The sequence below is a fragment of the Notolabrus celidotus genome, chromosome 4 (genome assembly GCF_009762535.1).
Source record: "Notolabrus celidotus isolate fNotCel1 chromosome 4, fNotCel1.pri, whole genome shotgun sequence".
Lineage (NCBI taxonomy): Eukaryota > Metazoa > Chordata > Actinopteri > Labriformes > Labridae > Notolabrus > Notolabrus celidotus.
The window spans coordinates 12,188,171-12,205,974 of NC_048275.1; the positions used below are offsets into that span (position 1 = coordinate 12,188,171).

The 17,804-nt window shown below is 43.1% G+C and overlaps 1 protein-coding gene across 1 annotated transcript in view; it reads right to left on the minus strand.

The window, feature by feature from the left end:
* Positions 1 to 524: 524 nt before the first annotated feature.
* The window catches only part of LOC117811726 (semaphorin-4G-like), a 36,409-nt gene continuing 19,129 nt past the window's right edge, over positions 525 to 17,804 (minus strand). Inside the window, exons 3-16 of the mRNA XM_034682162.1 lie at positions 16,640 to 16,788; positions 15,035 to 15,097; positions 14,814 to 14,912; positions 14,586 to 14,679; positions 14,393 to 14,506; positions 13,103 to 13,257; positions 12,017 to 12,192; positions 10,203 to 10,347; positions 9,145 to 9,367; positions 7,355 to 7,470; positions 7,113 to 7,267; positions 6,622 to 6,680; positions 2,593 to 4,938; positions 525 to 1,434 (exon numbers count right to left, since the gene is read on the minus strand). Of these exons, the coding sequence (XP_034538053.1) occupies positions 3,929 to 4,938; positions 6,622 to 6,680; positions 7,113 to 7,267; positions 7,355 to 7,470; positions 9,145 to 9,367; positions 10,203 to 10,347; positions 12,017 to 12,192; positions 13,103 to 13,257; positions 14,393 to 14,506; positions 14,586 to 14,679; positions 14,814 to 14,912; positions 15,035 to 15,097; positions 16,640 to 16,788 (2,558 nt within the window). The 3' untranslated portion in view covers positions 525 to 1,434; positions 2,593 to 3,928. The remainder of the gene's footprint in view (positions 1,435 to 2,592; positions 4,939 to 6,621; positions 6,681 to 7,112; positions 7,268 to 7,354; positions 7,471 to 9,144; positions 9,368 to 10,202; positions 10,348 to 12,016; positions 12,193 to 13,102; positions 13,258 to 14,392; positions 14,507 to 14,585; positions 14,680 to 14,813; positions 14,913 to 15,034; positions 15,098 to 16,639; positions 16,789 to 17,804) is intronic.

The window sequence follows — 17,804 nt, forward strand, 5'->3', positions numbered from 1 at the left end:
CACTCTCATTCACCTCCACTGGCTCCCTGTAAAGTACTGCATCACCTATAAGCTCCTCCTCCTCACCTACAAATCCCTGCATGCCCTCGCCCCCCAATACCTGGCTGACCTCCTACAACAACACACTCCATCCCCCGGACTAAGCTGCGGACCTTTGGAGACAGAGCCTTCAGTGTGGCAGCCCCTACTCTGTGGAACTCTCTCCCTTCTGACAGCCACAGCACCCCTACCCTGCACACTTTTAAGAAAGCAGTCAAAACACACCTTTTCCTCAAAGCCTTTCCCCTTTAGATATCCCTACCTACCCCCAAGACCCCCTACCTGACCCTGTGAAGCAACCTTGGGTTTCTTGAAAGGTGCTATATAAATATCAGTTATTATTACTTTCTATGAATGTCTGACAATAATCACACAAAGATCCGAGGATATTCTGCCTCCTTTTACCATATCATACTAGTTTTATCCACCTATCTCTGTCAAACATAAAAGACGAGGAGTAATTTAACACAAGCAATGATGAGAAGTTGAAAAGAGATGAAGTACAAAGTTTATTTGAACTCTTTGAAATGTGAAGGAACTCACTGCCCCTTTATTCTCTGTGTTAGTTTGTGCACAAACCGAGTGTAACATGCAAATAGAAATCAAGCTAATATGTGGACATTAAAGTGACAGGAAAGCCGAATGATCCCTAATAAAAAGGTTACAGTAAAAAGGTAAAGTGGTGTCATTTTCTTCCCATTAGTAGGTTATACATATTGAATGATGTCGTTGCTGGTACAGTCTCAGCATGCTCTTGGCTACCGTGCTCTTATTTATCACATTTTGTGCAACACAGGCCACTTGTGCACCAGCAAAGTGATTAACAAGTGGCATTTAAAAACAACAACATTGACAAGAACTTCCAACAACACAATGTACAAAATTTGAAAAATAAATAAGCCTCATAAAACATTTCCCTTCTGGTTTTTGCAGGAAAAAGCACTTTTTAAACATCAACTTGGCACTTTTCATTAAAATCAAAGAGTTATCCTTGTTACTTAAAGAAGAAAGAAAGCACTGTTGACAAGAATTCATGCAGCAGGTGTGACAGGAAGTCAGAGTTTATATAGTTTGGTCAAGACAGTTTGCACCAAGGCAAGAACACTCTGTGCACACAAAGCCCGGCTGTCTGAGGGACAAACATTGCTCGGCGAGACACTGCAGCTGACAATTTTCATTCCAGTTGTGTGAGGGCAGAGCTGTAGGTGCAGACACTTTCATGCAGAAGCCCTTATCCAGCCTTTCTTTCTCATCTGGGCTCAGCCGTCCTCTAATGATGGTGGATTTCATTTGACTGCTCATTAAAAGAACATCTCTGCAGCGGGTCCTGCCATCTGACGCTGGTTGGGAGTTTGTGTCCCCGAGAATGAAATTAAGGAACTGACCCATGCAGACCTACAAACAACAGAGACAGAGAAAATCATTGTTAGGCTTACATAACGAGTTAGCAGTATGTTGCCATTATAGAAACCAAAGCTTGACGTATTTGCATTCAACCAACATTAACTGGAGGAGCTGTTTCAGGACTATGGAATGAGAACGTAACAAACACAATCCCAGCTGTTGCGCTCACTTTGTGTCATGCTTTGAGATGAGGTCAAAGAGCATTAATGAGTGTTTTAATGTGCAAAGCATGAAGCTGCATCTTTCTCCTTTCATGTCTTTGATGACTGACTGCAGAGCTTCAAGTGTTGTGCTTTGCATCAGCAGGAACACTCCCGACACTTCTGGCTTCAGAAATTAAAATATATGTGCAATTATGCAAGAGTGCGACACAATCGCCTATGGAGACGTATGCACTGCTCTGCTATATGTGCATATACGCATTCAATGCACCCTTGGCAGTTTGTATTGTGACATGCAGTGATAAAAACACAAAAGCCCAGACTGAGCCTGAGGTCATGAGAAAATAATTGGGAGCTTGAGTGTTTTATTCTCTAAATCTCTGAGGAAATCTTGAACTTCATCTTGTCTCTCCTTCCTTCAGCAATAAGGTCAGACTTGTCATAAGATGGGTGTTTAATTAACACTGCCCTCTGACAGGAGAACAACAGCGAGAGGGCAGGAAGGAAAAATAAACAGCCTGATATTCAGATGCCAAACTTTTCTAAAATAAGTTCTGCTCTTTCGCAGAGATACGGCAGCTCACTGAGAGGCTGGGAGTCATCCTGATTTACACAAATGAAGCCCTTTGTTTATGTTATAATGTCCTTCATGCTCCGATTCCTCTCATTAATAAAATATGCCTTCAGATTGTTAAGTGCTTCTGTTTAGCTGTGAATCAGACCATAGCAGACGTTTTCATTGGGCACCTCTGAACTTCAACTTGTTCAACAAATTAAAAAACAATCATGCAGTCAGACGAGCAAGCTGTTGGCATACAAATGGATTCAAATCTATTAAATTAGGAGAAAACATTGTACGTTCAGGGTTTTTTAACTAACAAACTGGTGCAAAGCCAAATGCAGCTACTTCGGAATCCATTTTTATAAGTGCTTGTTTGGCAAAGCGCCTGTGCAGCAGATGAGTCGGTGAGATAAAAACATTATTTACCTCAGATTCTTTTGGCTCCCCGTCTTCCTCACAGTCCTTCACTCTGTGTAATAGCCTCCTGCTGGTTGTCACTCAGTCAGCAGAGGGTTTGGGTTCATCTGAGACAGTCAATGTTTCCCTCTAATCCACTTGTGTCAAACAAGGTCCAGCAGACACACATGCAGCTCTTCACACTGAGAGACAGACGATAAAAAAAAGCTCCTCCTGCCGGCTGCCTCTTGAGTCAAGGTCTGAGTGAGTGTCCATTCACTTTCTCAAAGAGCTTTAAAACTGGAATTAAAAGTGCATTAAATGAATAATACTGTCATATTTAGTCAGGTTGTCCTTTCCTGCATGGTGAAATAATCACTACTTCGTATTTCTGACATTATGCAAACGTTAATTTATGCTATTTGTTTATTAATTTGCCTGTTATGTTTGGAAATTGTATTTATTATGAATTCACATTAATCTTATATAAGTGTGCGTTGGATGGCCGTTTGTTATCAGAACTGCTGACTTGATTTAAAACATGTGAATGGAAGCCAATATACGCCTCCATGAGGCAATTTTTTACCACATACTGTGATCTACAACTGCAGCATGTTACAGTAAATAATTTAATTACCCATAAAATGTTAGAAATGGCAGTCAAAGGTTATTCATATATACATATTTATGTACTTTTTTTGTATTAAAAAAGGATTAGTTCACCATTTCTTAAGGAAGGCTGGTTTAAAGTGTGATGTGCTGATCTGAGTTAGTGTTTAATATTAAGTCTTGAGTCAGTTTTTAAATCATCACCAACCAAACTCCCTCGGTCACCACGTCCATCTCCCTCAATATTTATAACGTGTGAATGTCATGGTTTAAAAATGCATAGGCCATCTGTGCACTTGTCAGTGCAAACAAACTTTGGCTAGCTGCCCTCCATTTGAAATCCAGCCAAATATGGCCGCCTCACAGCAGAAGTCTTCACATGTATTTATATTCCTGTGGGGCTCTGCTCTTCCTCAGAGGCCGTGGGCCCCTCTTTGTGCTTTGTGGATCAGAGATGTTTCTGCGGCTGAGATTAGACTGACGGCCCATGTCCCACTTTTGAGGTGAGGTAGATAACTCTTTGTTTTATTCTTGATCCCTTCCCAGAATTTTAATTCTCCCTTGTGAGTGGTTGGGAAATTCATGAATTGTGGACGTCAATCAGCTCAAACTGGACTTCAAAGAGAAAATCCAAAATAAAAATGTAGACATGACTCTTATGTTGCTTCAGTCTGAGCAATCATGAGTCATATGCCAGGCACTTCAGCACCAGGTAAAAACACAGCAGTTCTCCCACCACAGGGGGAGCTACATCAGTCTACACAGAGCTCTCATCTGGCCTTGGAAGCAGCTGAGTGTGTTTCCTCTTCTCTAAGATCTTGTTTAGCTCCTCAGCGAAGGAGTGGCAGAGCGAGGATGTGTTTTCAGAGTCGCTCTGCCTCAGCAGCACGTAGCTGTTGCCGTTCATCCTCCTCAGGACGCTGGGCAGTGTGGCGGACAGCCCGTTTGGAAATTCACACTCTGGAGAGGGAAGAAGAGGAGTCGGTGGTAGAGGAGGAGCTGGGGGAGGAGGCTCCTTATTGGGCGACGTGTGACCCTCACCCGGGACGATTTGGAGGAAGCCTCCCTCCTGGATGTCACCGTTGTGCTGCTTTGAAACTCCATTACAAATCCCGTTGCCGTTACAGTGGCTTGAGATAGTCTTCAGTTCCATGTGGGCGGAGTTTCTGCTATGTTTCCTGTTCCTGTTGTGCCTCTTGTTGATGGGATAAGCAGCAGCTGCAGCGCGTAGGGAGTACTTCCCTCTGTTACCAACTCGTAGGCAGAAACCAACGTAGACCAGGACAACGGTGAGGACCATGCACAGACCGCCGAGGACAGTAATGAGGGACAGGTACATGGCCTGCATGTTTCTGGGGGAGAGCAGCTCTGAGTGGGGGAGGAGAGAGGCCGGAGATGGAGGAAGGGGCCTCTCTGACCAAGGATGCTGAGTCGGTGGTGGGTGAGTGGCGAAGAGACTGTAAGAGTCCTCAGTTGCCTCAACAGGTGGGGGAGGGGGCAGGTCCAGGCGGATAGTGACATTGTAGGAAACCATGGCAACCTTGATGCTGTTCTCAACAGCGAAGCAGGTGTAGAGTCCGCTCTGGTCCTGCCGGGCCTCGATGATCAGCAGGCCATCTGTGCCGGTTCTGAAGCCGGAGTTGAGGCCGTAGCCCTGCAGCTCGCTGTCGTCCAGAGTCCAGAGAGGAGTTGCCAGGTTGGAGCTGAGCTCGCACTGCAGCAGGACGTCATCGCCAACACGCACAGCACGGCTACGGAGTACAACACCTGCAAACACATCAATACAGTTAGACAGTGCAGAGTCACACATAGGCTGTGCTCGAGGTTTAAAAGTGAAGCCTGTGCAGAAATGTCGTAAAGCTGTGGTTTTTGTGAGGTCCTGCAGGGGGCGACTTCAGATGAGAGGACAGCAGTCAAAAACAAACCTACCCCACAGTTGGTTTATGACCTCAATAATTTTATAACTTTATAGCAGTTGCAACCATTGTTCTGTTTAAGTGATAGATGTTTTCTTGAGAGCTTAACATAACTTTATTGAATTGGAGTGTCCTGGTCTCCCTTCTGTGTGTGCGGAGTAGGCAGGGCTGACCAAAAAGCGTAGCTAATCCTTTAGGTTTCACTACACATAGTTAAGCATCAGGACTGGTACGCCTTGTAAGTGAGTAATTGTATGCTGGCAGTACTGATGTTTCAAACGAGAATTAATGTAAACTTATGTTGGTTAATTTTGAGTTGTGTCTTGTGTGTATATTGCAGGTTTACTACCTGATTAAGAGTCAAGATAACTTCTAACCACCAAGTATCGGTAGGCAAGTGGGCGTTTATTGTGTATGCGTGTGAAATAAACGTTAAAAGAAGGAGACTCGAGTTGTGTCCGCCATATCTGTTCTGACAACTCTTCCAGAGGGGAAATTATTAAACTACAGTAGGTAGATTAGTAAAAATCTGGACAATAATAAGGCTTTATGTATCTCAATAAAAATTACTTGATGGTTTTAATATCCAGTTCCAAGTCTCCCTCCATACAGCATGATGTACATTTTTCAACTAATGCCCCCCTTAGGAGCCAAGTTAGTGAAAAAGTGAAGCATGGTCTGTTTATTTGAGACCAAAGATGAAAATCAGCCTATTTATAGAGTAACGCATGACCTCTGAAACTTTCTTCTTGATGACTTTATGGTCTTAAAGTCTTATTTTAAGTCTCCTTCAGTACAGTACGAAGTAAATACTGGTCCTACTTAGACTCAAATACACAATAAAGCAGGTCACGCTTCAGGGCTGGGCTGCCAGTGATTTATAGGTTGCTACTCTGACAGCCTGTCACCTAGAGTAGTATCAAAACACATCACACTGTTAGTCAAATATGTCAGTTCTGGCTCCAAAAGTAAGAAGATGACAGTGAAAGAGGCAAGTGGAGGCATAAAGTTACATCAGAGAACTACATTCACTTAATTTATAGTCTATGATGTCACATTAGATAACAAGAAAACCTACGACTTAGCCTCTGACTTATTTTATATGTTAACTGCTTAACATCTGCTTAATGTATCGAAGGTTACACACAGATAATAAAACATAATCTCTAATTACATATCCTTTAAAACCCTGCCATCATATCACCTTTCGTATAGAAGGAAACCAACACGGGGGGCAGAAGTTTCTATATTTTATCAGACTGAAAGAGTGAACTGAGAGGAGGCATTAGCCTGACTTGAATATCAAACAGATTTCTCTCCAGAGATGGCAAAAATGTGATTAAAGTAGAGAGAAGAGGATTTTGCCAACGCGGTGTGCATAATCAACTTTCAAAGAGGCCTTCATGTCGTCTGATGACAACTATACATCTTTCAAGTTCCTCGTTACGTTCTCTGTTTTTATATCTGCCTTTCATCATTCATTGCAATTTTTTAAAAGCAGCTGCACCTGCCACACGACGAGGTTTCTACTTACCATCTTGCGTGTTCTCACATCCACTCCTCCCATGCTGGATATCTTGGATTAAAGTGGATCTGCAAAATGGAGAAAACACAACAGTTAGCTAATTAGTGCCAAAATAATCAGGTATTCGCTTTAACATGACAAATATCTTATTCTGTTGGTGCATAAACTCAGGATTTATTTCCCTATTTCAATTTTTCTACTTCATTCTGCTCCATTTGTGTCTCTTATTTCAGTTGTTGCATCTGTAACTGCTTTTTACAGAGTTAGCGAATCTGTCAGCATTAATCAGTACACTCTAAGTACACAGCTGCACGCTATGTTTACTATCACAGCTAGCATCAAGTTTCTGCCAACATTGTGATTACGCAACAGTTCTTGTTGCCAACATTGTGGCAGGGCACGGTGATACTTGGGGTTAGTCAAATCAAACATACAAAAAGGGCACCTGCAGCACTATTCACCTGATCCAATCACACACACACAAACCCTTTAACACCCACCTATCTGCCTGTGACATGATGTCCACACATTGGGCTCCGTTCCAGCCACAGTGAGGGTCTCTGGAAAAGATGCAGTCATAGCAGGAAGTGTATCTGGCGCAGTTAGAGAGTGGGAGCTGCACCACACCTGAGGGAGAACTGACGTAGACACTCATCTGTGGGCAGAGAGAGAGAGGTTTTTAACACTGTAGGATGATGATTACTCTGTGCGTGTGTGTGATAGTGATGCTCAGACACGCTACCTGTTTAGCAGACACCCTCAGGTTGTTAACAGGCTGTGGCTCCTCAAAGACCTGAAGCTCCTCGATAATGTGCAGCTGACCCTCGACTTCTACAGCTTTATGTAACCATCCTTCATCTGCGCACCACAAAGAGGAGAGACATAAAACGTAAGCACCATTCCACCACAAAGGAGCCTGTGCTGCAGGATGAGTGTGATTTGTTTCTCTGCTGACCAATTTCCAAAACATATTACTGTCACTGACTTTTGTGTTCCTTATCCACTCACTCAAATGTCCTGCCTTTTTTAATTTACAAGTGTTAATGCACTTATCTTTGGTTCATTCAGGAAGGTTAAGAAAAGAGGATTTTGTAGTTCTCATTTAAACAACTGAATGTATTTAATGCAAGAAATGCACAAAAGAAGAAGTTCAGGAGTGACAGTGCTAATAGGGTGCAGAGCAGTTTAATAATAATAAGAATTCATAAGATTTATATAGCGCTTTTCTTAGTACTCAAAGTCGCTTTACATCAGATGAAACTAAAAATAAAACAGGTAAATCAAACAGAACAAGGACTGAGGTGGGGCAGGGGTAGAGGTCATGTGTTGCATGCTTTTTTGAACAGGTAGGTCTTGAGGTGGTTTTTGAATGATTGAAGTGAGTCAGAGGTGCGGATGTGTGGAGGGAGAGAGTTCCAGAGAGTTGGGGGCAGCAATGGCAAAGGCTCTGTCCCCCAAAGTGCTTGGACTTGGTGATAGGGGACAGGAGAGTGGCATCTGATGATCTGAGGCGGCGAGATGGGGAGCGACGTTTGAGGAGGTCGGACAGGTATGAGGGGACGAGGTTATTGAGGACTTTGTAGGAGATGCTTAATAATTTTTAACAACTACCTGGACCAGACTTGGGTGTAACTTTGCATTATTATAGTGTTGTGATGTTTGTCTCTGTATAAAGTCGGGTGATTTTTTTCCCCTGCCGTATTTATATTTTATTGCATTTCAGACGTTTTGATATCAAAACGTGAAAATCCCACACGGCCAAGAAAAGAAACAAGTATGTCTAAAAATGAAAGCAGTATGTGATGCAGGTATCATGTCCCTGCCAGAACACTGAGATTGTCAAGTCAGTCGTTATTGGTCACTCCCAAAACGAGGCTTAAAACCAGAGGTGAGCGAGCCTTTGTAGCGTCCGCCCCTCGGCTCTGGAACAACCTGCCCCAACATATCTGCTCTGCGGGATCAATTGAGGTTTTAAAATCCTTTCTCAAGAATCACCTGTTCACCCTGGCTTTTAATCAAGGTTGAGTGGGCATCTGGCTTAATCTTAATTCAATTTGAATTTATTTTATTCCATCTTATTTTATTATATATTTGCACTGTGTTTACGTACTTCAGTATTGTATTTTAGTATCGTATTGTATGTTATGTTTGTCATTTGTGCTGCTTTTGATCTGTACAGCACTTTGGTAAACCCCAGTTGTTTTAAACGTGCTCTATGAATACATTTTGAGTTGAGTTGAGTTGAGGTATCCTCGCCACAGAGACAGCCAGACCCCAGGAAGGCCCCGCACTCAGTAGAGAGAAAGCCCAGGATGTGATCATTCAAAAAAACACAAGGGATAGGGGCCTGTTTGAGGAGGGCAGTCCCTTCTTTTTAGTCTTTGGGCAGGAGTAGAGCTAAGGACTACACTCAGCTTGATATAGAGCAAACAGCAGTGAAAGAGGTATCATTCCCTTTATGTAACTGCCTACAACACAGGGAAGCATATTTCAAGTTTGCACCATTAAAATTCAACATACGTTCATACACACCTGTGCCCATATATAATACATGGTATGTTTGTCCATCTAAGCCTTGTATCATTTCTACAGCCATGTGTGTGTAGTCTGTGGTCCTCCTGAACAGAAGTGGACGTCTGTCTGAAGGTTGGACCTGCTGGGACATCAGAGGATGCCTCCTGACAAAATCCAGCACATCATCAGGCAGGGAGGTGGACACATTTATGCCCTTGGCCCTCAGAGCGTCGGTTATACACTGCGAGGAGAAGAAGTCAGAGGGAGAGAGCGATGAGAGGAGGGATGATAAGCAAGTTACAAAGCAGGATGTGTGCTGCGGGGGGAAGAGAGACATTTTTGGATCGTTTGTAATAAAGTTGTCTGGAAATAGAGGCGGAAAATGGAAGGAAGCAAGGATGTCACGAGGCTTAGCAAAGATGGTCTGCAGGGAAACTTAAGCCTGTGGAAGATTGAGTCGGTGCAGAATGCAACTTTTCACTTGGACAACGAGGAGTGTGTGTGGGTTCAGCAGACGGCTTGTGCTGACACTCGGTCGACTCAGCTATCTCTCCACCTGACTAAGGGAACATCTTTGCTTCTCTTTTTTTGTCCTTTTCAAATGACTTCAGCCAGCTCCCGTAAGAGGCTTTCACGCTCTGCAGCTAAAACTCTTGACCATTTCTCCTCTCCTTTTAATAGCAACATTAAAATTAAGTCCTACAAAGTGTTGAAGTGACACTACAGTGGATAATGTCTGCTCCTGCTAACGATGCCACATACACGGCTGCCATGCTAAGCCATTGTCGCCAAAGCTACGGGCTGGAGTTAATCGCCATGGAAATGGGTTTCAGTGACATAAGCCGGTTGTGTTTCGAGCCCCATTCTTCAGACTGACACTGTATCGTTTTCCCTCCATCTTTTCCTCCGCTTCCTCTCTTAATGCATTTTTATTTTGGATCACTTTCATTTTCTCTCTGCTGGGATTTTCTGGTGTAAATCATTGAGGGATGAAGGAGTAGGGATCTTTCTTTTCATGTGTGAGTAACTGAGAAAGCAGCAGTGCATGTAAGTGCTGCATGCATCTACGTGTTTACCGTTCCAGGTCGTGGGTCAGGGATCTTTCCAGTGTACTCCTTCCACTTAGAGCCAGAGTCCTGGTTCTCCATGTAAGGTCCTTGAAAGGCCTCCTGGACTTCAGACAGAGAGAACCGACACACTGCAGACGCCTTCACGTTTTTCCTAAAGACCATAACACATACAGAAACACACACACACACACACACACACTGAGTAAGAAAAAGACCAGAGCAGAAGCCTTTAAGAGTAACAGCAGTAAACCTAGTGTTGCCATAGGGATAGCAGTACAAGTACAGTAGATCAGTGGCTCACCTAGCTGAAAAGTAAAAAGACAAATGAGAGGAAAGTACGGGGGAGGGAGGGGGGTGAGCTCAGTCAGAGATTGTATGAGTGTGATATAAAGTTGTACGTATCTGAGAAGAGTGGGAGGGAAGGAAAAGAAAGCAAAATGGTTTCAGAGAGGTGTAGTTAGTAGGAGTTGAGGTACGAGACAGGTACAGGAGACAGAGTTTCCTAACAGAAGTAGGCTCTTTCACACATGCACTGCACTACCAAGAATTTCCCACCATTGTTCAGGTGAGGTGCATGTGTGCACGCAATCTGTTCCCCACAACTTTATCCAGGCTTTTTCAGGCTGAGCTGATGTGTGAACACAGGAGGTACAAGTCTGGAGTGTTATGAGGAGTTTTGCTTCTCTTTACTGCTCGCATCGCTTTTAAGTTTATTGTTTCCTCTGTTGTGTTTATCCATCAGACACATCCTCACGTGTTGTAGTGTGAGCCCAGAAACAACATTACATAAGACTCCTTCTCATTCTACATGTGCCACCCCCCTCTCACTCTCAAGAATAGCGTCCAACATAGACAATATCCTGCTGTTAGATGCATGTGTGTACGGCAAGTGCCTGAAAAAATCCAGTTCTGGGTGTCCTGAAATGATCCAAAGATGCTTAGCAGTGCGTGTGTGAGAAGAGATGTTGTTTCTCAATTCTTATTTTCCACTGCAAAAGATTTTATGTTTCCCTGGAGTAACTTCTGGGACTGTTAAAAATACAAGGCATCTTTAGAAATAAATACACTGTGAAACAGTTCAAAGTTTTTAAAAATTGTATGACAAAACATCTGTGCTCATTGATTCTTTCCCTACACAGAGGCTTTTTTGCTGCAGCCTAGCCTGCACTTCAACACAAGATTAAGGTTTCCTTCCTGTTACTAGGCAGTTTCAGGAAAATGCATGCCTGTAATCCTAAAAATGTAACTTTTTTGAGGACTCTTTTTACTCTGTCTTTTTACTCTGTCTTCAGATCTGCATAGACTGCTAATGCAGCTTTCATCTTTGTTCTCCCACAACCTGCTTTTAAATGTGACAAACAAAAAGGTGACTTTTATTATGAGGCAACCACCAGAAATGTATTTGTCCCTGACAAAAAGTACCACAAATGAATTTAAAAGAGTTCTTTATTCTGCATAATTTTTAAAGTGCTGCAAGAAAGTACCAGAAAAAACCACACATCCATACTAACCAGCGATGTTCCTGAACAACCACCGCTGAAGTCGTATGGATTAAATCTTCTTTTAAGCCTGTCTAAATCTGCATTTTTAATCAATACCCTCTCCTCAAACTGCTGTTAAAGTCATGCACCAAACTTCTAATTTTCACATCATCTGGATTAAAAAGTTCTCATCTCTTTCATCTCGACCCTTACTATCTTCTTTGGCTGTCTTTATGCATCGATTGCTCCCTTTCATCTTTCCCTCACTCATTTACATTAGCGCCCCCTAAGTCCCCCCCCTGATGCTGACAACTTGACAACACACACGTCTCCACTCACCACTCCAGGCCAAAGATGCCGTAGAAGAGCGTTTCCTGCGGCGTGTGGCCGGGCATGACGAACATGCTCCGCAGCACGTTGAAGTGGAAGTCGTACTCGGGTAGAGAACACGTCAGCCTTGCTTTGAGGAAGGACGTCCAGCGTTTCTGGAGAGTGAACTGGCCTCCTCGGTCCCCCTGTGGGAAGAGAGGTGGAGGGGAAGGACAAACAGAGAGGGTCAAATGAGGTAAGGCCTGGAAGAAGGTCGAATGAGGTAAGAGCTGGATGGATGACAGAACAGAATATATGGCGGGCTTAAGGCGGCACACAAGAGGGAGTGAACCTCCTAAAGAGAGCAACAGATGGCAGAGAGAAGCAATAATGATAGCTTTAATAAGGTAATGGCGTCCCATAGGTTCCTTCTGCAATGGTAATGTTAGTGTATTCGTGTATTCGTGTGTGTGTGTGTGTGTGTGTGTGTGTGTGTGTGTGTGTGTGTGTGTGTGTGTGTGTGTGTGTGTGTGTGTGTGTGTGTGTGTGTGTGTGTGTGTGTGAGGGATGAACATTTTTTGACAGGATGACAATGAAATGGCCTGATACAGAGCCACGATTCTCAAGCATCATCTTGCCCTTTGATTTAACTTTTAAATGTATTCAGCCGGCGGCAAATTGGGAAAGTCATACATGCAGCCCCCATGCATCTCTATTACGATGTTAATATGCTACTAGGTTTTAAGGAGAGAACTCGTGAGTATTTTAAGTCGGCCCAAGAGAAAGCAACAAGGTCACTACATCTCAGTATGAAGGTCACTTTTTTTAACCCCCTCCTGGGCAGCAGGAAACAAAAGTTATTTACATTTAAGGCAGCAGAGGATGTTTAACAGTCTGTCTCTCCCCTGCAGTCATCCATCTCTCTCACCCTGAGCCACACTGGCTCTGCAACACATTCATCAGTCGGCTCATCTAATCACAGCGGGAGGCCTTGTTACAAATGCATTCCTCATCCAGCCCCTCATCTATTACAGCACCTCAGCTATCATCAACCAAGACTTCACTGAAGACTTGCAAATTAGATCCTGAATCTTTCTTTTTTTGAACGGCGCTCACCTTACAAACCCGAGCCACCCGAGCCACCCTGCTGTGACTGTACGTCGTTGTCTGCTCCTGGCTCTTCTCGGTGAAGAAGAAGTAGATTTTGTCATCATCGCCGGAGCTGCTGTCTGAGCTTTCTCGAACCAGAGCAGAGCCGACAAAGTCTGCCTCTGTGTGGGGGAGAGAAAGAGGCATCAACTCAAACTGTCATCCTCGGTGGAGACATCTGAAGTCTCCTGAATATGAAGCAATCAAGCCTTGAAAGTATTTACAACAATAGAGTGTCATCAAGTAAGTAGGTCACTGGGAGAAATACGCATTAACAACCCCAGAAGTGTCTCTTTAAAGCCGTGAAAGGTGAGATCAGTGAAGATAACCATCTTTATTACAGTGGTTTTCTTCTTGTAAAATGAGGGCAGAGGCGTTACAATCACAGCACTGACACTGTTAACACAAGTGTTGAGAGCACAAGTACAACAAGGCGATGTTAACATGATTCATTGCTTTGGGGTCATTCCTTATGGGCACTATCTTACTCTAATGTGGTAGCGTGTGTCACAAGTTCCTTTGCTATTTGGTCATAAGCCTAAATGTCGGACAAACTGATTACGGTGCAGAATAAAGATCTCAAGGTATCATCCAAATTATTATAATTCATGCTGAGGGGAGCACACATTTTTTAAATAAGTGAACCTAAAGTAGAGGCATGACACTTAAACTACAAATGAAAGCCTCCTGATGGAGAACAAAGGGGTCGTCAAAGTCATTAGCGTTCACTGTGTGGGAAGTATGAAAATGTCACTGCGCTCCCTGCAGTAGTTGTTGCTCTGCTGTTCGGTGTATATTAGCTAAGCTGTACTGCAGAAGGAATTAGTGGAGTAATTGCGACAGTATAGTTGCCCCGATGTGTTTTTACAAAGCATGCTGGCATTATAACAACAGAGCCAGCATCTCTCCACACTCACACACATAGTTCTGCCAGTTCTGCAGGCTCCCTCATTTACGCAGAAGTTGATTCACCTCTAGTACCACCATTGCTGCTTCTAACAGCAGAGAAACTTCACTGGATGGAGGAGGGTTCTGCCTCCATGCCTTTAATACAGAACAACAAGCCAAAGCAACAGCTTAAGAGTCCACGGCTTGAGCAGGCTGTGTTAAGAGGCGAGTGTCTTAGTTGTGGTTCCTACTTCAGCAAAGAGTTACTTGTTGATATGGATCTTAATCCAGTTGTGAGCTCGGACCTCTTAGGCCGCCCTGCTGCAAAAAAGCTTAAAAGTCTTTTATGATTCCAGGAGATTTACTCACCGTTCAGCCAGCGGGTGGGAGCATCCTCTGTCTTCAGTGTGGGGAACGGTGAGTTGCGTCGGATGTCTGGGAATCCCCTGAACCAGTACTGGGAGGCTGTATACATCTGTTGGTCTGCAGGACAAATCATTTATCTGGTTATACAGTATTTTAGAAAAACTCTTAAAACAGCTGATAAATGCTGAGGGCTTACCAATGATGAGGCCTGTGTAGCCCATTGTCGGCCCATAGGGGCATTTATCTTTGCCGTCTTCAGGCTGAGATGACATGACAAACTTCTCCTCGTTCTACAACGGATACAGAGAAAGTGTTACCATAGTTTGTTCTGTACAAGCAACAAACTTTCTGTCCAACTTTATCTGCTTTGAAACAAACTATCAGCAGCACTGGAAGGGCTGTAATGTATTCTGCATTGACGTACTATATATGCACAGAGTGGTCTGAAGGCATACGTCCCACACATGTAGAGATGAGTGGAGTTGAACCTCTGGAGGAAGCGAATGTGATTAAAACACTCCGTCTGGAAAAGGAAGAGAAAGGCAGAAATATATGACGTTTGGGGAATATTATCTCATCGGAGAGAAGCAAACAGAAAAAGATGAAAAGAAAAGGACTGAGGGAGATAGATGACTAAATGCCTACCTTATTGTCTTTTCCCTTGAGCATACACTGAAGTTTTTGCTCGGAGGAGGCCTCCCACTCAATCTAAAACACACCACGTAACATGCAGTTAGTCAGAAAGACAGAGTTAGATGATATCACATCAGTGACTTGCATAAAATTCAGCTGAATGCCACAGATCTGACAGCAGATAAACTGAGTGATATCTTTTGCTTTAATAATTCACACATCAGGAATGCTGCCTTCACAGCATCTGAATTTCTGAATGATGTTTTCAACAGCAGCCTGTTTTCTAAACTCTCCTGTAACAGATAAATAGACTTAGTGTCTAAAGCAGTAGATGGAGGTGTGGTTGTGCATCAGCGTTACACACATACTAATAATTACACCTAATGACAGATGCTACTGTGGTATTAACATAATTAGAATAACAGCTTGACGTCAGGTTGTCAGCAGGTTACACACACAGCAGCTTGAAAGATGAAAGAGCGTTTTCAAGACATTCACCTAAATGAAATTATCCTGCAAAATGCAATCATTCAAGGATTGGAGTCAGTCACAGTGATGAAAATACACTCCTGGGGAACTTACACAGTCAATGCTGACATCAGATATGAATATAATTTTAGTAATATTTCAGTTCCAGTTGATTTGTCTGTTGTTACTGGTGCCAACACTATGAATACTAATCAACACGAGTACTTTTAGAATTAAGTGTTAATCGATCAGCGGAGTCAGAGACAGACTTTCTACTTCCAGCCTGTGAGAGTACATCACAATGAGACGCTATGTTGACAATCTGTTGTCTTCTTTCTGAATTGTTGAACCGAAACAAACCTCTCAAATAAAGTCTGTATTGCTCTTCTGGGTTTTAACATCGACTGACATTTTTAGATTTATGCGCAGTGTCCTGACTGAATTGTACCTCCTCACACCATTTAGAGCCTCAGAAGGAATGGCCATGTGAATAATATACTGCATAAAGAGGTTCCTATGGAGTGTAGGTTGAATGGGTAACAGATGTGGCTTGTATCCTTTTCACATTATGCAGAGTTATACTGTATATCTTAAACATTTTCCTCGAGGATGTCTAAAAATATCCTCAAGGAAAGATTATTAATGATATTCTGAATAAGCCTTGGCGGAACCGTTTGTGTTGTGCAAAAATGTTCAAGGTATAAACTTTCTATCACTACAAATAATACCTCAGTTTCCAAAGATAGAGCCTGAACAGAAACCTGGTTCAGTTGAAATAGACGGAAAGCTAACTCCTGCATTAATTAGGAACTATTTCTGTGTCAACTTTCTTCAATATGTGGATAATTTGTGCATAAATTCTGTTTCTATTTAGAGTTACAGTGATAAGATACAGTAGTTAGTTTCTTCTTATTAGTATGTGAATATATGCAGCCAGATGCTCCTGTGGTGTAACTGTCTTATTGTGCAGAAAGTGAAGCTAATGCACGCAGACAAACACACACAAAAGGGGGAAACTGGGGAGTAAACACTTTCGCCTCAGAATGAAAAAGTTCCAGCACTGTGTGATGCAAATGAAGCCCTGACAGAGTTAAATGTATGGCAGCAGAGGCACACGACTTGCAGCAACACAGAAACAAACAGACTCACAGTGAGAGCAGAGCTGGCTGAGATGTCGGAGGCATTAAGAGCGAATACAGCCCCCCGAGCCCCCACGTAGAGACGCTCGCTGTCAGCCTCCAGCAACATGGTGCTGTAGTTGACTGCAGACGACTGGAAGCGCCTGCAGCCCTGGAGACCTGGGAGAGGAGAGGGGAGAGGGAAGGAGAGGAGGATAGAGTGGAGGAGAGGATATGTTTTTAATGAAGGTGCCCTTCTTAACTTCCTGCTGCTACTAAATCTATTTAGCAAACCTGCAAATAATTATCCTACAAAACACACACATCCTTACAGCAAACATGCTCCTTAGTGGCCGACTCAGTGATGTGACATCCAGATAACGGCCTTTTTAATGTGGTGTTGATGAAATTTTAGGGAGGACACACTCTGAATAAGTGAAACCACACAAAGGAGGACAAGCAGAACCTCCTTTGTTGTGGTTCACTTCTTCAGGTAGAGCCTGATTGTCATTCATAAAGCTGCACACATTACCACCTGGACTCATCCCCTGCTATTGATTACCATCTGTCTCTACGGGAACACCACAGTGCTAACAAATAACACTTTCTAGGACAAAGCCCCCCACTGATGACATTCAAAGTTTCTGAAATACTCCCTGAATTGACTTGTACCTATGCTAGCACCCTTAGTCTGATTACTGCATACTGTACATCCCAACCTACTATATATATAAACTGTATTGTCGCCTGTTTTTTGTGTGCCAATTTGAAAAGAAAAGGTCCAAACTGGGATACAGTCATGCTTTAGCACATCTCCAAATCTCAGTGTCTTTTAAAAAAAGCCCCCTCATGTGCATAAAGTTATTGCTCTCGGGGTGGCGTGTGTTAACAGTAGAAGAGAGAGCACTTTTCCAATCAAACCTGACAGTACGAGGATAAAGGGAGAAATAGAAATCCCTTCATCCTCTGTGATGGATTTCTCACTGTATTATTGTCGAACCTTTGAGCAAGGCGGGGAGAGGGCTGTGCTCTTTGATTCGGATTTGAATCTTTTTTTAGACTGTGAGAGAAAATGTGTCTTATTGAACTCTGCTGTACTGAGGCTACACAAAGGATCTCTTTACTTGACGTCAGTCCCTTTAGTAAAGAATATTATAAATCATAATGACTTACAAAAAGGAAAAACATGATGCATA